The sequence below is a fragment of the Lissotriton vulgaris genome, chromosome 2_1 (assembly GCF_964263255.1).
Source record: "Lissotriton vulgaris chromosome 2_1, aLisVul1.2, whole genome shotgun sequence".
NCBI classification, from domain to species: domain Eukaryota; kingdom Metazoa; phylum Chordata; class Amphibia; order Caudata; family Salamandridae; genus Lissotriton; species Lissotriton vulgaris.
In genome coordinates this window covers 1,028,752,648-1,028,772,586 of record NC_141687.1, presented here as the reverse complement: position 1 = coordinate 1,028,772,586, position 19,939 = coordinate 1,028,752,648, and the positions used below count along the sequence as shown (strand labels likewise).

General features: G+C 43.0%; 1 protein-coding gene across 4 annotated transcripts in view; it reads right to left on the bottom strand.

Annotated features, from left to right (window-relative positions):
• The window catches only part of WDSUB1 (WD repeat, sterile alpha motif and U-box domain containing 1), a 394,309-nt gene that overhangs the window by 121,787 nt on the left and 252,583 nt on the right, over positions 1 to 19,939 (bottom strand). For 3 of the 4 annotated variants that reach the window (XM_086956660.1, XM_086956658.1, XM_086956659.1), the window contains 2 exons: positions 15,057 to 15,149; positions 8,460 to 8,553 (listed from right to left, as the gene is read on the bottom strand). In XM_086956660.1, coding sequence (XP_086812786.1) covers positions 8,460 to 8,553; positions 15,057 to 15,149 — 187 coding nt within the window. The remainder of the gene's footprint in view (positions 1 to 8,459; positions 8,554 to 15,056; positions 15,150 to 19,939) is intronic. The other variant, XM_086956661.1, reaches the window with a different exon arrangement.

Below are 19,939 nucleotides of genomic sequence, written 5' to 3'. Positions count from 1 at the left end.
TGAGATTTGGTTTTGTTGATTGTGAGGCCTAGCGATGCGAAGAGATTGCGGCATGCCGTAATGTCGGCTCTCACTTTGTCTTCTGATGGACCTTTGACTAGCCAGTCGTCCAAATACGGGAAGACCTGCATTTTTGCTGCCCGGAGAGCTGCTGCCACAGGGGCCAGGCACTTCGTGAAAATTCTTGGGGCCGACTTGAGGCCAAATGGGAGAACTTTGAATTGATAATGGGCGCCGGCCACAGTGAAACGGAGGTACTTCCGATGGTTTGGGTGGATTGGGATGTGGAAGTATGCGTCTTCCATGTCCAAGGAAGCCATGTAATCTCCCTCGTTGAGGCAACTGAGAATGTCCGAGAGGGTGACCATTCGAAATCCCTGCTTCTTGAGATATTTGTTCAGATTGCGCAGTTCTAGGAACGGTCGCCATTCCCCTGTTTTCTTTTTTATGAGGAAAAAGCGGGAATAGAAACCTGTCCCTCTCTGATGGAATGGAACCTTCTCTACTGCGTTCCTGAGTAGCATAGCTTGCACCTCCTTGAACAATAAGTGAAGACGAGGGGGAGGGGGACCCCTGGGCGGAGTTGGTGGAGGTTTGGTGATGAACTCTAGGGTGTGACCATGATGGATCAAGTCTAGCACCCACCGATCCGATGTTATTTTCTGCCATTGCTGTTGGAATTTTACACGAAAGAGATGCCACCCACTGTTAATTTGAATCAGCTTTTAGTTATAAGCCACACATCTACTTGAGTTAGAAGTGTTTGGTATATTTATTTGTACCTTATATTCATCATATAGTCAAAATGTTCAAAAAGTTTTTACATGTCAGACAAAAAACACTACAAATATAACACATACATATATCAATATAAGCACAGTTTTACAAATGAAACAATGAGACAAATCAACAAGTCAACATGTGCATGTACTATACACAACCAAGCGTTCACATCTAAGTACAGACGATTGGAAATTACAATAACCAGTAATGAAAAGCTTGTAATTAGAACAATAATGGACAAAATCACACATGAAAGGGGATATCACGACAATTGAATTATAATATTCTTTACAAAACAATAGTTCCTGGTCGTGTTAATTTATTCTGTAATTGGGTATAATTTATATCCCCTTCCTTGCCGACGCGTTTCGAACTTCATACATGAATTACGAGTTCTCTTCAGGGCCTTGTCAATACTATCTTCAAAGCCTTGCCATTGCTGGCTGCCTGTGTGTAGAGTAAAAAGATTCTGTCAATGTCGAATAGTGTGCCTCATCTCTTAAGACCTCTCGCATTTTTAACAAAAAGTACCTGAGTGTTAGCCAGATTTTTCTCAATATCTTGTTCTGGGTAAAGGCGTATTTCAATCTAAAAAGAATTAAGCCAAAGTCACGTTTTAGAGTCAAAAAATTCCAGGAATGGCCCTACAATCACATCGGCCAAGAACATCGCGCAACATACCTTTGGGTTTGTTTTGGGTGCGGAGGGGCGTCTCCCTATGGCACGGTGAGGCTTCAATTACCTGAAGGAGGGGGGAGGAGGGATTCAATACCTGCATATTTGCACATTTTACGTTTCTGTCATGAGCCGAAAAATCGGATTAAACAAGCTGAGCAGTTAGCGTTACCTCTAAGGGTGCCCCGCGGGCTTCGGGAGAGGCGCACTTTCTGTCTAGCAGTTTGAAGGTCCACGTTAGTCAGGAATATCGCGGGCTCGCGTTCAGTCTCCCTCCGATCTCAAGCGCTGCTAAAAGAGAGATCGGTTCCCAATTTAGATGATATATTGGGCAGTCTATTTATCATTCACTCGCACAAGCGCTCCGCTCACCTTTTCACAAGCGTTCCGTTTTCCAAATGATTCGGTCTCGCGGGCGGCGGTCAGGTTGCCAAGCAACTAAATACGGTCACATGACCGGGGGTGTTATGGGAATTGTAGTGCTGAGTGCGCGCAGACCCATTGTATGGCTTACAGATTTCAGGGGTTACAGTTGTCACTTACATATCCTCCTCATGTGCCCTTCTTTCGCGTGAGAGATCAGGGGCCCCGTGGAGTCCCAAACAACCTTTAATTTATAATCTAGACACCTCGGACAGAGCGTTCAATCCAGTTTGTGCGCTATTAAATTTGAGAATCAAATAAGCTTCTTTTCTTAACAGGGTTTCCTCAATATCAATCGGACCCTTATTCCCTGATGGCACTACTGTGCACAGCACGGTCCACTTGAAGTCCATATCGCTATGGTCTGAATCCAGAAAGTGTTGCACCATGGGGGCACTCTCCACTCTCTTTTTGATACGTGACCTGTGTTGAGTGATGCGACTGTTGACCTGTTGTGTCGTCTTGCCTATATACAGTTTTTGACAGGCACAGATGATTGCATATATCACATTTCGGGTCTTGCAGTTAGAAAATCCATTATTGTGGCATTTGATTCCTCTATGTTCAAATTCCGACCCTTCGATTGTGGATGCACATGATATACAGTTTCCACATCTGTGGTGCCCTGTTATTGGCTTAAGGCCCCATATTGAGATCAAATCACTTTTGGGCTTAGCAGTCAATACATCAGCCCTGATTATACTTTGGCCAATGCTCTTACTCTTCTTGTAGGCAAACAGCGGTCGTGGGAATGAGCATTCAAGATCCTCTAATAGGTGCCAGTTCTTAAGTACCATTTGCCTTACTTGATGTGTGTCAGGCCCAAAAGTCGACACACATACTAGTCGGTCCATTTCTGGTTTTTGTTTTCGCTCAAGTAAACACTCCCTCGGAGTGTAGTGTGCCCTCTTTTTGGAATTACTGAGCAGTTTCTTGGGATACCCTCTGTTTTGCATTTCTTCACAAAACCTGGTCGCATGTTTGTCATATTCAGCCACTTCCGAACAGTTTCTTCGGATACGAAGAAGTTGCCCGTAGGGCAGATTGTCCCTCAGGCTTCTGGGGTGAGCGCTTCGATGATGAAGGATTGCTGTTGGAAAGCAGATATTTTCGCGCCCACGGGAAGCTAAGGGGTTGGAGGTGGCGCCCAATTGCTCTCACTGTTTCTTGTGACTGTCTCGTCCTTGGTTGTTTGCGCGCCTTCTTCCTACTTGACGAGAGAAACCAGCCGATCCAGATTGTCTGTAAGAGGACTGGTAGTTTTGACGGTATTGTGGTTGATACTGTCTGCCTTGCTGGTAATAACTTCCTCTGGAAGAATAACCTCGTCCTCTAGCTCCTCTGAATGAACCTCTTTTATATTGCAAGGATCCTAGCGACTTTGCAGTATCTGTGTCAGTTTTAATCGTCTGGAGAGCCTCATCGACATGTTTTCCAAAGAGGGACTCTCCGTCATAAGCCATGTCCAGTATTTTCAACTGAACCTCCGGACGAAACGTAGTGGCTTTTAGCCACCCCTGACGTCTCAGGACAGCTGCCCCAGCCAACTGCCTGAAATTCGTATTCGCCATTTCTAGAGCGCAGTCGATGGATTCTTCCGCTGCCCGCTCTCCTTCCATTAAAACTTTCCTGGCTTCTTGTCTTGAGTCCTCTGGCAATAGCTCTATGAATCTAGCCATCTCCGACCACATCTGGCGATCGTAGCGTCCAATAATCGCCATTGAATTTGCTATCCTGATGGATGCTGCAGCCATAGTGGAAAACTTCTTCCCAATAAGGTCTAATCGTCGCCCCTCTTTATCTGGTGGAGTAGAAATAGGGGTAGCTGGGTTCTTTGACCTTTGCTGCGCCGCCTGAGAGATTACCGAATCCGGGCGTGGATGACCAATAAGGCACGCCGGACTAGAGAGCGGAGCGCGATATTTCTTTTCTATTCTGGGTAACACAGCAGGCACAGATGCAGGGTTTTTCATTATCTTTATGCCTTCCTTCCAAATAAACTCAATCATGGGAATGGCTCTAGATATCTTCCTTGTTTCCTCTTTAAAGTCATGGAGAAAACACTCTGTTTGCTCCACTGTAACCGGGAGCTTAAACCTGGTTGATGCCATCTGCATCAAGTTGTGAAAACCACCTACATCTTCAGGCGGTGAATCTGAAGGTTGTGGAGTTGGAGGGGACGGCATGGGTATAACATACTCATCCCATGGGTCCGATGAAGGTATGTTAGGCAACTCTCCATCCTCTACCTCCTCTTCTGATGACGTATCCGGAGTTTGTGGAGGCAAGACCGGTTGCGGAGTTTCCACAACTGGAGAGACCGGTGGCTGTTGCCGAGGAGGAGCTACTGTATCAGATTGAGGTACTTGCGGAGGAAAACGCTGCTTGTAGTCCGCCAGCATAGCCTGTAAATCCTGTATCAGATTAGGCGGCAACTGAGTGACTTCCGGGACTCTAGGCCTTCTTTGATGTTCCAATGAATGAGGCACTATGATATCCTCTTGGTAGTAGTGCTCAGCGTATGAATCCTCTTCATCATCATCTTGGCACTTGATGACAAGTTCGGATGGGTGACGTGCCACACCAAAAGCACCCTCATCGTCATCATCTTCAAAGTCATCTTCTTCATCATCGGCAAAAGTTTCTAGAAGATGAGAAGGCATAAGTGGAGATATATATTCACCCTGTTGTCTCTTATAAGACACTAGTTGAAAATTTTTTGTCGCTATTGGCGTACAAAAGGCCTGATTCCCAGTGGTAGGTCTTAGTAAAGCTGATCCCATCGACCTTGATGACCCCGGAGACCAAGGTGCATCTATTTGCTGAAAAGATGCCGTCGTCGACGGATTTATCGTCAACGAGATCGACGACTAGGGCATCGTCGACGATAGACTTGCCGTCGACGGGACTGTCGTCGACGGGCTCGACGTCGACGGGACAGTCGTCGATGGACTCGTCGTCGATGGAGCCACCGTCGACGGGACGGTCGTCGACGGGGTAACCAAGGACGGGCTCGTCGTCGACGGGATAGACGTCGATGCATTCTTCCGTCGACGGCGGCGTCGACGACTTCGTCGACGGGCTCTTCTTAGACGACGAATTTTTTGATGATGACGGCGTCTTCGTCGACGAGTCGTCCACGAGAGTTCTTTTTGTCACAATACTAATTTTAGTAGACACAATCGGAGTAGTAATAGATGTAGTGGATATCATATTCATAGAAGAAGAGGTTGAAGTAGAGACAGTGGTCACTGGAGAGGAGACAGTAGAAGTCTTACTCACAGTTTTCTTTGCCGGATCGTTGGTGGCTGAGGCTCCAGAGACAGAATGTTTGGATCTCTGAGAAGAGCCTGAAGTAGAGTGGGAGGTCTTAACATGCTTTCTCCCCTCACTTATCTTATCCTCTTGAGACCTTGCCCTCTTGCTAGAGGTAGAGGCTCTGTCATCATCATCCTTGGAAGAGGATTTAAGCCACGAAAGGACTCTGGCCTCCCCATCCCTTAAGGTCTTGGCAGGGAAGGTAGTGCAGATCTTACAGGTTTTTGCCTCATGCTTGGGATACAGGCAATAAATGCAGTCCTTGTGTAAGTCATCCACATGGACCCTCTTCTTCTCGCATGTTCTGCAGGGTCTGAACAAGGCCTTCTTGTCAGACATCTTGAAGCTCTTGAAGAAAAAACTGAGTCAAGACTCAGGGAGACTCCCTTCCACACGACGTGCGGTGAAAATCTGAGGAGAGCTGGCTCTGCAGGGAAGGTTCTAGAGGGTGCTGTGAGCTGATTGGTTGGAGCAAAGACTTTGGGTCTTTTAGCATAATGAGGTAGATAGGCTACTATAATATGGGCCTCAGGCCTTTTTCTAGGGCCTACTACTGCAAAGTGCTTTTGGCACTGCTTTTTTATTTACCGTGGGACTCCCGCCTCGACGACGGGGAATGATTCAGGCATGTGAATCTATGAAAGATACCCCAATACTGGATAAACCGGACTTCACTGGATCAATGCCTGAGGTGTACAGGGAGTAATATCTTTACTCCAAGGGAGCTTCTCTTCGGATTTCTTGAAGGCTGCGGGTGCTTCGGGGCTGTTGGAGTGCTTTCAGATTCAGGACGACACAGCAGGCAGCGACTGTTGAGTCCTTGATGCAGAAGGGCTTCAGTTCTCGTGCAGCAGGTCTTCTTTGTCCTGGTCTTTTCTTGTTCATTGAATCTGAAGTTCAGGTCTCATGATGCCACCTAAATACTGAATGTTGGGGTGCTACAAGGGGAGACCGGTAGTAGCCAATGGGCTACCTACCTTTAGGGTTTCTACATTCTCTAGTGACCACTTCCTGTGGGAAAAAGCACCATCCTACCACTCATAGGTTGTTTCTCCACAATACCAAGATGGTAGAATTTCAGGAGAGGGGTTCACATCGCCTGTCCCGCCCTACGGATGGTGTAGGCTAAGTGGGGACCCTCCTCCTAATCTAATTGCCCTCGCTTTTCTCCCACTAAAGTGAAGCAGATTAGGGGGCTTGGCTTCCTCCACTAGCTGGTGGTTTCTGCATTGGATTTCAAAGGCGGCATCGCCTTTGAGGTTTCCCGCCCAGGAAAGCCATCCTTTCCTGGAGGAGGTGTGAGCACCTCCGCCCAGAGCAGGTTTGGTCTCTGTCCCCTCAGAGTGCTGGCTCTCACTCTGTGAGGTCAGAAACATAACTAAAAGACTGGCTAAAACAAGTCAGGGATCACACCAGTGCTTCGCAGGTTTGCAGGGTGGCCTCTAAAAAGGTCTCCGGTGGGAATTTATTTAAAAATCCAACACTGGCATCAATGAGGATTATTAAGCCAAGATATTTGGTACCAAACATCTTAGAAATCAATGAAGCTATCATGGAGCTAGGAAACTCGTACTGACAAGTATCCAGCCATGCACTCCTTATGGCTTCGCTGTGCACTTACAATATGTCAAAATAGACTGGATATTGTAAGGGCATATCTGCTCATGCTGATATCCCCTCACATAGAATATACTGCACCCTGTCTTCAGGTTAAATGCCTGCAGTGAAGGTGACTTACCTATACCTTACGCAGTGTATAAGTGCTATGTCGACTTTTCGTATTTCTTTGCACCAAGACACGTAGCCTGCAATGGCAGAATGCATAGCCTTGGTGAGGGGTTAGCTGGGGTGGCACGGCTAGTGCTGCAGCACCAGGGGATCATCATCAGTACCCAGGTCCTAGGTACCAGGGGTACCATTTACAGGGGTAGCTGAAGTGGTACCAATCATGGTACAGTGTTTGGGAAAGAGATCTGGCATTGGGAACCTGGTTAGCAGGGACCAAGTGCACTTACAGTTCGAAATCTCATCAGGCAAGAAAGTGGGGGCTAACAATGCAGAAAGAGGCACTTTCCTACAGGAATCTAATACTCTGATCTGATCTTTAGCATAGGGAATTAGTACTTTACGGGATTCTCCACTTCGCTGTCCTTACCTTTATAGCCTTCGATACATAACAGAATAATAATCTACACTTAAGACATATAAAAACTAAAGAAATAAATACCTAACCAGTATGAGGCAGGCCTAGCACATTCTCATACATAAAGAACAGATAGTGTAATCCATTGGAAATAATACATATAACATACTATCCAGCAAAAAAATATTTAAACTTCTCAGGTTGCACAACCGCTCCTCCAAATCTTTTAGGTTTAAAGTATTTTATTAAGGCATAAAAACAAACACGGGGAGGGGATCAGGAAGTCAGGTAAACACCTCCAAATCTTTTAATGATTTTAGGTTGGGTCTGAATGTCTTTACAGCGCTTAAATGTATTACTTGATTTTTTAATCTAACCATTCTTTTCATTGAGATTTCTGTAGCCTTATTCGATTTATGGACTAGTCGAAATAAAAAGGACCAAAAGAACTTTACTAATCTCTTAAGAGAATGAAGGCTTTTGAAATTTATCTAAACTGTCATCAATGACTGAACTTACATGATTGATGAAATGTAAGTTTATGATGCCTGATTTGCTCTTTGACTCATAATACAATATTCAAAAACCCATCACCGGAGAAGAGAAAGTTCCAGTGCGGAAACAGGGCCTAACCGGCATGTTATGGTAAATTGGCAAACAAAGCGTATGTCATTGAAGAAAGAAGAATATGAATTTCTTGGCGAACACTACTTGCTATTAAAAGTTTTCAGTAATCACCAAAACCCCCCTGGGCCTGCAAGATAACCAAAAAACACGCTCATCTTCCACTCATCCTTCCGCCATCACAGGCACTGCAATCCAAGACACAATAATAGTGGCACTGTTATGTCTTCCTAAAAACACTAAACAATCTAATATCAAAAAAGCCTTCTTTTAAGTTATGATCAAATGCGGACATCTCAGGTTTCAGCTGACATCTATAAACTACTCTACTTAGGTCTGGCGTTTTATGCTGTCACCGGGACCTGTTAACAGTCTAAAAGGCTTGCTAATCATAGATAAATGTGAATTAATCTCTACTTCCTACACATGTAACGCAAGTGCTCATGAAATGACAAATTGTGAAAAAAGTACAAAACTAGAACAAGTTGCTTACCCTGAAACCAACATCCGTCCATCACTTGAAAAAGCACAAGAAAGTGCTGGAGCGGTGTGTCCACTTAAAGTACATTTAAGTTTTAGGACAAACCCTAGAGGCAACAGAAAGCAAAAAGGATTCAAAACTAATTGATAACTACAACCTGATAGTATTATAAAAGTATAGAAGAGAAGCGATTCCAATAGTCTGCTAATTAGTTCTGCTAAACTGGGCTGGGCGGTATAAGGTCATACGAGGCTTTCCAGGAAACTCTACACTGCCCTACAACTAAAGCTATTGCAAACACTTACACTCATTGGTAACATCCCAGGCATTACGGTGTATGATACATTAAGATTTTATTCTGAGACAGAAGTTGAGGATTGTTAGAAGTCGGAACCCTGTGCTGATGGATCCCAAGCACAAATAAATTGTGTTTAAATTATGCCTAACCTACAAAAACAACAAACGAGCAATACTTTTTCCACCAGAAATGTACAATTTGAGGTTACTACAGACTTACAATTGAGAGGTGCACCCAGAAACTATTTTTTATTTCCAATTAATATACAGATCTGAATTGAGGAAAAACTGTAAGCCATTGCTCATGTTAATAAATGTTGATTATTTTTCAAGTGGAACTCTGACAATATCTTGGGGACAAAGGATGGATAGGTTTCTCAGCACCACTTTTTTTTAGGAATGATGGTTTACAGTTCTGAGGTGCAAAATGATAATGTAAAAAAGTAAAGGAAAATGGTCAACTGGAAGCAAGTTTATAGCAGTATGCCAAGACATATCTCCATCTAGCTCTAGTCCAGTGATAACTGGACTCCACTGTCTGGAACTATACCTTAATGTGTAAAAAAGTGCTGGGGCTCTCGTCAGCAGGCTGCTTGCACCAGCTCATCTCTCCTGTTAACACTGACAAAAACAGAACCAACTACTAACCATAAAAGTGGGGAGAGGATGTGGCCTAATGGCCAGAGCTGCACACTTCGGAGCTGGGGAACCAGGTTCGAGTCTGGCCTTGGCTCAACATCCTGTGATTCTGGGAAAATCACTTAATCTCCCCGTAAATTAATGTGTCCTTAACTGGTGCTCATGAAAAACTCCGGTGTTGATGAATAAGTGCTGGTGCTGAGCACCGGACGCCACCGGCTCAAATTAAGCACGGATTGTTTCTACCATTTTCCAGGAAACTCATGCCACTTCGCTCGAGAGGCATAGGCCATTCCGCACTTCTTCGTCCTTAACTCAATAACCTTCAATACATAACAGAACAATAATCTACACTTCAGACATATAAAAACTAAAAGAAAGAAATACCTGACTAGTATGCAGCAGGTTTAGCACAACACTTACAAGAATAACACATAGTGTAAGCTATTGGAAATAATACATTTAACTTGCTATTCAGCAATAAAATATTTAAGCTTCTCAAGTTGTAGAACAGCTCCTCTAAATCTTGTAATGATTATAGGTTGAGTCTTAGTGTCACCACAACCGTCCATAGATTCTTTACTCGCTCTGTGCTAAGACGCGTCTAAGTTCAAGGGCTCTAAAACTCAACCTATCTCCTGGGAAACCTCAGCTCGAGAACACAGGCCACACATAGGGCATACTACCGATAGCATTAACTAATATAAGGTCTCTGGTTTTAATGTTTTTTGAAAGAGACCGAGAAAGGCCTTTCAAGGTCCCAAATGGACGAAAGCCTTTTTATGAGGGGAAATAAACACATCAGAGTAGAAGAACTTCCATGACCTATTCCCAAAGATGCCAATTGATACCAAATAGGATTTGTGTTGCAAGCGAACATCTTAATTGCTGTGCCAGGGTGCTCTAAGGAACCTTAACATCAGTGGTCCCAGCAGTCCTGTGGTTGCCAAAGGGCTCCAGGCAGTTTGGACAGCTGCTGGCTACCCGAGCGTTTCTCTGCCATAATGGTCTGTGAACAGTAAATACTCAACCACTGGAGAACTCCCTCAGTGAGGGAGAAACCTATCCAGCACATCCAAAATCGGAACAAACCTGATGAGTACCTCAAAAACCAAGTCAGTACAGAATGAAAACAAGCACTGACGAAGCCAATAGGACTCACCTATTGAACATTTGCATTGGCCAATGTGAGTGGGGGGTTGTATGGGGAAAGGCGCATCAGAGAGCAACGCGGAGCACAGTGGTGTTTCCAAGGTGGACAGAGCACAATAGAAAGAGCAACACTGATCGCAGGGAGGTTGCAGGGGGAAGCAAACCAGGGAGAGAGCAACATGTAACAAGGGGGCTTGACAGGGGGAGAAGCGCAGAAGGAAGACCGCGACATAGAATGTGGGGAAAAAACGAGAAAGACCATGGGATGGGTTTGCAGGGGGAGAAGAACACAGAGAGCAACACGGATCATGGGTTGGGGGACGCATAAAAGCTAGAGACAAATGGAGTACTGGGGCGTGGGATTTGTGGGGAAAGCACAAAAGGAATAGTGCAACACAGAGCATGAGGAGTGTTGTGTGAGTGGGGGAATAACAAGGAAGAGAGCAACATAGAGCTGGGACTAGGAAAACACCCATGATAAAGCACGCAACTGTGATTTTCGTGGAGGACAAGTAAACAACAGAGAGAGCAAGACTGAGCATGGGGAGATTTGTAGGGGAACTCATACAAAGGAATGAGCACCATAGAGCACAGGAGTAGTTTGTGGGGGAGAAGTATGCGATGAACAGAGCAACATGCAAAGCGCATAAGCACACACAGAAGAGAGTGATATGGAGCGCAACAGCAGGTGGCGTGGGGGGAGGAGCTGTAAAACGCATGGACTCACAGGGAGTGCTTTACGAAGAAGAAAAAAAAGGAGTTCCCTAAAACTGAGTGTTGGAGGGATACAAGTCAGCCAGTTAGAAATGGACAAGCATTCCCTGAATTACAACAAGGTAGCTCAAGTAGAAAACTATTTCTAAATGAAAGTGGTCTTGCAGAGCATGGATAGACATGGAGGCAAGACAACAGGAGCAGAAAGAAAATGTACATAAGGATAAACCCAAAAAACAGCTCCACAAAGACAGAAGAACAAGATAAAACCAAGAATGAGTTGTTAGACAACACAGGGCTAGTACCGGTGCCAAACTAAAAGAGGAGGGAAGTGGGGGACAGACAGATAGGAAGGAGCTTGAGTATTGTGAATGAAAGATGTCAGAAAGGGACTAGGGTCTCATCCCACTAACAAACATTAGACAATGAATCATGAAGACATTGATCAATGACATAGAAACACACAGGTAAACAGATAAAGTCACCACAAACTCAAGCAAGGAGACTATGTAACACACATACATCTGCTGTGCCAAGATAGAGGTAACAAAATGACAGAGCCCCTGGGTCTCTATTGTTACTTTTGGAGGACTCCGGGATTAGGGGAATAGTAAGGAGAGGGGAGAAGGCACACAGGAATCTCCATTATAAGTCGAATATGGGACTTGGTAAGCTCTTCCCAGTCATGTGTGCAAAATGTCCTCTATGAACAAGTTCCTGTTTGATGGGGCAGTAAGGAATTCTGAAAGTTCACGTGAATCTAAGATTTAAAAGGGTCTGAAGGACCAGATCCAAAATGGATGTAGCCAGTTCTCTATATAGTGCCTTTCTAAGGCCGTTTTTTAGGTGAGGGTAGCAATGGAACTTCTGAAGTACGAGAAGGCTATCAAGAGAGCAAGCAGTTTTATAAACACACATGGAGTTGAATTCCAACCAAAAGACAGAATTATGACTTAATTGGTAGCACTGATCCCTTACAACCAGCATGTGACTGTCAGTGGTCTTAATGCACAGGTATTGAGTCTTCCGCAAATTCTAGGGAATCATTTAGAGATTGCCAGGGATCTACCACAGATAGAGCCATCATCTGTTGGTACGGCGCCCTCAGAGACATTTTGTGGCTCCCATTCTGCATTTTTCTCACAAAATTGCACCTATTTGTATTATTTCCCTCAATCAACTAAAGCATACTCAAAATCTATTTACTCTGAAGGAGCTATTCGTGGAATTCAGTCACTTTTATGTCAACAAGGTTTCTCCTTTAGTCACTGTTATTAAATCAGGTTCCCACATACATCCATATCCTGCCTCTTTCACAAGGCATTGAATATAGTTGCACTTGTAATTACCGATTTGTTCACTATCTCCTATTGTAACTCAGTAGTCCATCTAGACTTTAAACAAGCTCTCTTGACCCTTCCTTAAGAAGCCAACACCAGAGCCCCAGGTCATGAGCAGTTTTAGTCATATTTTGTTGCTCCCTTTTGTTACCAAAATATTTGAAAAGGAGATCAATGATCAACTGTTTAAGTTCATTGAATCTAACAATCTGAAGGACCCTTTTTGAAAGTGAATTTGTCCCTCTTATGCCCGTAGGTTACTAAATACCTCGGTAGTCTTTCTGACCAGGGGGTTGTTCTGCCCTTATTTTGTTAGAGTCAAATGATGTGTATGACACTGTCTCACATGAGATCTTGATCCACTGAAAGGATCAAATCTGCCTAAGAGCACAGCACTCTTTTAGCTTCTTTCTTTTCTGTCTGAGTGAGTACAAGCTGTACACCTTCCTCCTGTTTCCTCTGCTTTTAAGGCTCTCACCTATGGCGTGCTGCAGGAATCGTCTCACAGTCATACTGTGTTTATATCCTGGTTCACTCCTCTGAATGTTTAGGTCAAATAATTAGATTTTTCTATAATGCAGTATGCCAATGTCAACCAAATTATACTTTTTTAAATGATGGCTTAGTAGATGATCTTGATCATTTCAAATCTTGCCTGTGGGTTGCTATACTTTAGAAAACGTGTTGAAATTAAACAGAGCGAAGAAAAAGATACTCGTCTTGGGTAAACCTCCGTTGCCATCATCTGGAGGGTGACAGATAAGAGCTGGGTTCTTCCCCGGCCGGTTCAATCTGCCTCTAATCTCAGAGTGATTTACAATAACCCGGTCCGTTTTTTTAGGTCATATTACCAAGGTTGCATCCATTCGCTTTGCTTTTTTCACCTTCTCATTCACCGTAAATATTCCTTTTCTGCTGGTGGACTGTCGTAAAATGGGCATTCTGGTTATTATTAGGTCTGGAACAGACTATAGTAACTCTCTTTACATATGAGTACCTGTGTCCCTTATGCAACAGTGTCAGGTAGCAGAATGCAGCTGCTTGCCTTATTCTTGGGATTCCTTTACATTCTTCAATTTCTGGTCAAGTAGCATCTCTGCACTTGCTTCCAGTGGCAAATTGTAAAATGTTCATGCCCTCTGCCAGTGTCATAAAGCTATTCATGACAGTCCTGGTCCACCCTCTGCCACTGTCCTCAAGGCACATTCCTTCCAGAATCTGCTTTCAACGTCTGCTATCTTCACATCCCGAGGATTAAAAGGGGCAGACCTGGTGGCCACTCATTCTTTCTTCTTGCTACCAAGTACTGGAATTCTCTTATTGCTGATCGGGGCTACACCGATTATCTTCAGTACCGTAAAAAGACTTGCTTGTTTCCAGATCAATAGCTGCCCTGCTTTGCTAAAGCACCAGGAAACTATCTTGAGGTTATCAGTGCACTTTATAAATGCTTTTTGTTCATTTAATCTGTTACATATCATGCAGGGCACTGGTCCCAATATCACTGAGCAGCGTTTTCCTGTTACGTTTAGGTAGTAGGGTGCCCACATTCTGGAAATAAAGGATTGCCATATTGCCTTCAGCATTGAGAGTGGAAACATAGGCATGTCAAGGTTTTAATGGGGGAAGATTATGTGGTTATAACTAGCTCAGTAACAGGATAATAATGCATTACCACTGAAGATGAAATGGCTTAGGAAGAACAACTCAATACAGGTTAAATATAGGTGAAAGAAAGGGAAATACGTGATCACAATATTCTAAGGGCATCTAATACACTGAAAAATATATGTTTTCCAAATGAGGTAGTCTCTCTCAGTAAATTCAAAGTTCTATAAATTATACAAATCTCCACCACTTGACCATAAGCAGATCACAACTCAAACCCTCTTCTTTGGTACAGGAAAATGCTCATCACTGGAAAAGAATACATTTCCCGATGCTGCACATACCTAGAAATCTATTGATGGTTGACTGGGGTTGGTGGTTTAATTTTTTGATATTCCTCTCTAAACAGGAGCACGTGTTGGGGCAGTTTTATTCCCCTATCAAAGCATGACATCCTTGCAAATCACACCAAACAGGCTTTCACAATAGTGGTTTAGAAGGACGGATACAGGTACTAAAAGGGAATCGCACAATTCATTTCCACCAGTGAATACATCTCTTGGGAGCCTGCTTTGATCCAGTTTTTGATTTACAAGAGTTTCAGATTTTATTTTACTTTCCTAAAAACGTGTACATCAGAGTGAATGTTTCAACCGTGCAAATTAAATTAGGAGCAGACCTAAAAAAGTGTTACCTTCAGGAAAATATGTTCCTGTATGCTACTTTTATAAAGGAGATTGTTACAGATCCTAAGAGAGTAAAACAATTTTGAGTCAAGGAAGAACAAAGAAAACCCTAATGCTCACTGACAAAACATGCATTGAAAAGTGTTGTCATTTTCAAACAATGCCATACATACCAGTGTTATCATTACATGATATAACCCACATTTTTATTCCAATATCTTGACCACAGGACGCCATTCTATAGCAATTTGGACCATGTTCTCCGTCTGTTTAAAATAAAAAAAAAGCATTGATGAGCAGTTAAACGGAATACCCAATTTTTGAACAAACAGCTGAACAAAAACCTATTTACTATGGAAATGTATTAAATGCTCAGAAACTGTTGAATGTATTAGGAGATAATATATAGAAAATAATACATCTACACATTTTATTTCCATTTCAGAAACCAAAAATGGACCAGAATTATGGTTTAGATTTCCCCGTACCCTAGTTTTCCCGAATAACGCCGCCAACAATGTTCAATTTGGACAAGGGTACATGATTATGCTTAGTTTAATACTTTACTGCATGTATTAACTTTGCCGATCACCACTCAAAAGTCATTCTTCAGTGCTTCTCAGGAGTGCTTTATTGACTTAGTGTTCATATTAAATCAGCTGCATCAATTGCCTCATAGTTCCCAGAAGCCTCATGCAGAGACAGGTTTCCTAATGGTTTCCACCTTATTACTTCCCTTTTCTTCAGAATGTTTTGCTTTTTTAAAGAACCTGAGAAAGAGATCTCACATTACTATTTGCTTCCTAATTAAACCTTGATAGGAGACTCAATCTTCTCCTGTCCTTTCAAACAACATAAACAGATGTGCATCAGACTGTTATTGAGTCAATTAAAATAAAATCACTTTCATGCAATATTTACACACCATCTGAGATGTGTCTCGGTAGAGGACAGTGCGCACAGATTTGTGACCTCTACTTAGCTTGAAGTACATTAACAGTAATCTATTTAGCTGAAGTCAAATTTCTCAATTTCAGTAGACATTTGTCCAAAAGTTGATCTTTGGTACATGCAAAGTAAGGTCTATCAGCACTCCCATTAGTGTTCATAAGTATTCCTCACTTGTGTTACATTCTTCCATGCCATAGTTGAATACTTATGATTCACAGTATCCTTTTACATGTTCTTCTTCTATTTACTTTTTTATATAATTGTTAAAACACTTCTTTCCAGCAAGTATTACGTTTGAAAAATATTTCCACATAACTTCTTCATGGTCTTCTAGCATACTAGTCAATGGCTGTAGAGAACAAAGCAGGAATACTTCTTGTGAATGGTAATAATATACATTTAGTGTTCTCGCATTCTGAACTATCAAGAACCATCTTATGCCCCTACGCACCAATAAAACGGAGTAGTACTGACCTCATCATTCGTCCATCTATGGCCCAAATCCCCTTCTCATAACTGCAAGAACCATGTCAGGCAGTTTTTCCTCTTTGAGGCATTTGTTGACAGTTAAACCTGTGAGTGCAATGATTCATCAGGGGACTTTCCATAAATGCTTCTGCAATAGAGCCCCCACCTTCCAACTTGGCTGAGCAGTGCAGGACTTAGACTTTGCCAGACAACATCTGCAGGACCTGCAGGTTGGTGGGAAGGGACCACTGGGGTGATACACAGTATGGTGCTGCACCTACTCATCTGCAGTTATGTGTTGTGGCAACAGTCCATCGGGAGATGATGCAACCCAAAGTCAGTTATAGACGCCCGAAGGAAACATAGGTACACTAATGATTTTGATCAGGAACTGCCCATCCAAGTGCCGGAGTCCGTTTCATCCAAATGTCTGGCACAACAGTTGCATGTGCACATATGACAGGAGCAATGCAACAGGTAAATAGACTGTGTGTCACCCATGCTTTACATTCGAGATGTAAGGACCCCGCATCCCGATCTTACCAGCGGGAAACACCACCCACCAAGGTACTCTAAAGTATCATGTTATAGAGCAGCAGGGTCACTGTAAGTACTCTCCCCCTGTACCACTTGTGTTAATCTCGACTACTGTCACAAAAGTGTTGTTACCATCCTCAGAGAAAATCTGGGGGGAGGAAAGAACACTGTTTGGCATAACATCTGTTCTTCCAGATGCATTTTGTCATATGCGGTTCAAGAATAAGGTTACTTTAAACTACTTACAATTACTACCGGGTTCACAATATGTTAGCACAGCCTTTTCACTGGATGTCTGGACAAATGTGTTTATGGATACTTGTCTGCCATTGCCAGAGACCAACATCTAAAATTCGGGTTGCTTGAAATGCTGCTCTATGTCTCTAACGTTAAATAGCACACCAACACGTAGGTGCATCCCCACAAATGTGTCAGCACTAATAGCTCCAAGGGAGTCAAACAATCAAAGTGTTGTGTTGAGAACACTGCTTGTTTTTTGTTCAAGATCAGGACCTTCACCCAACCGACTGTGGCGGTGGAAGGGTAGCTGAATCTTTCACCATAGTAGAACAGTCTTTAACTTATTAACAAGTTTGTACACTTGACGGAAGTCCGCGGACTACAGATAAAGTCCTACACCTGTTGATAGGCAGGCCAGGTCTACAGCACCCAATTAGGCCTGTGAATTAGGATGTGCCCACCCTACCGCCTTATATGGCCTTTTTTCATGATGTGGGGACCAGAACTGGATAACATGGAAAAAAGATCCTACATCCAAACGAATTTGAAAACGTTTTCAATTTGGGTCTACGAACACAGGTTTGAGGACAATTTGTCCACTAATATTCTAGATATCAACCCTTTCAAGCCCATCAAACTTTTTTTTGTAACTAATTTCTAGAAAATTACTGAAAATGTTTGTACCAAACCAAGCAACGGCACCTTCTCCAGAAAACTTGTAGTTTCATGTCAAGTTTGGTGAAAGTTCTTTCAACTTTTTTCCCCTTAGCAGTGAGTAAAGACTCGCGTGGGAGTTAAAATGGGAAATGCAACTTTTTTGACATGTCTTTTGTTCTCCCCTTTGACAGATTTGTATGAAACTTATGACTCTGAACCCAAAACGGATACATTCAGTTTTGTAAAGTTTCGTGTAGGTTTCTCACACAGAGCTAAGGTAATTAAGAAAACAAAAACGGTTTTTCAATTGAAACTCAAGCTTAACCATAACTACACATTCACTATTGGTAAGTGAGTGATATAACTGTTCTGCTGAGCCAAATATATGAAAGGGACTTTAATATCTTCTCATATCCGTTGTAAAGAGAGGTATGTATCTACTATTGAACCCGTAGACACCAAGATAATGTGTGGAAAAAGGAAATGTCTAAATTATCTGTGGGGGATTCCAATTTATAGTCGGGTCCACTAGAATTATGTGATTATGCAGCTGTGGAATTGTTCATATAATTACAGATTTGCTGCATTTTCTACATAATCCATCATCTACTGCATAATCTGCAGATTTTAACAAAAAAAAATCTTTCTAGCTCAAACGTGACTAAAAATGCTGCGCCACGTGTTGCCACAAAGTGGAAGGCCCTTTACAAACGTTGACTGGTCATCTTTCTGTTGCTTACTGCTAAATTTGGATGTTAAACTGGTACTAATGAGGTGCAACCAATGTCCATACAGTTTTAACATTATGTGACATAATTTGGCCTTTTCTTGCTGGCATAATTTACTCAACCCTACAAAATAATTTGGCCCTCCTCTGCCAAACGATTCCAGTGGCCCTGTTTATAGTGAAGTTAATTTTGGGTTGCCTAGCCTGCCCTTGATTATTGTTTTTGTTATCCGCAAACTATAAAAGAGGTTTGATCATACGCTATTCCTGAAAACTACGCAACTGCGTATGCCTAGTAACTATTATAGTAAGTTGGGTATCATCATCAGTGAATAGTGACCATTTGGTGCAATACAGGGGGTCTTCAAATAACTAATACCTAATGTCTGAATGTTCTTAGGTGCTAAGGGGTTTTCCCCCTCCGGTGCTGCCCTTTGAGTTTTCCCATTGTTCATGACAAGGTCAACTCGTCATAAGCACAGGGCAGGTAAAACCCATGACGAGTTGACCTTGTCATGAGCACTGAAGAGGTTAAAACTTAGTGGCTTGAAAAATCAACAAATTGCCTTAAACCAAAAAATCAACTATCTTAATGAAGAGAGTAGGGCCCATGAATTCTGTATTCAACCTAATGCTTTTGAGGTAGAAAAAACGTGTATTTTTTAGGTACACTGAAGCTCTGCAAGTTCTTCCCTCAGCGGATTAATGCTTTCTAGGAGATTCTCTGAAGTCACCACTCTCCTCACAGGATCTGCCTTTACTCTGGATCTCTGTACAAGATAATCTGAGACAGAAGCATCCAGTGGCACTGAAAAGGAATGTTCCAAAGGATTCAGAGGAGAACATATACCATATGAAAAGGCATTAATTACATTGGCTCATCTACATTGGCAGAGGTGCACAAGGGCAACCAGGACCTGAAAGATTCCCACTGCACACAGTTGCAGAGCAGAGAAGGTCAGACTCCACGTTGTAGAGCAGAGCCAGGGATCCAGCAAGGAGAGAAGCGAAGAAGAATGCGAGGCCTGTGCTGGAGGTCGCTGAAATGCTGTAGTGGCCGCTTTAGGGGATCGAGACTTCAGTGCAGTACTGATAGTGGCATCAGCATCAACATTGAAGGTAAGTAGTGGCCTGTTTATTCCAACCCGGTGTTGTCCAATACACTGCCAGCCCACGGTTAGCCTGAACGTACAGCAACACACCACGCCGAAATACATACAGTGCAACACACCCTGCTACAGCACACGCTAACATCCTAAAGCAAGTGTTTGTGGCAAAAATGTTTTTGTTTCAAACGGGGAAACATTTGAAAGAAATGTAACTGCAACTGTAACATAACTGTGGCACTATGACACAACTGCTCTAATCCAAGAACTTTCTAGATCAAATAACGCATCTGCACAAGACCAGTGGTGACTAGTGGCAATAACTGGGTCTTCAGAAAAGGTTGAGCAAGGCATGAGGCAAGCATTGCAC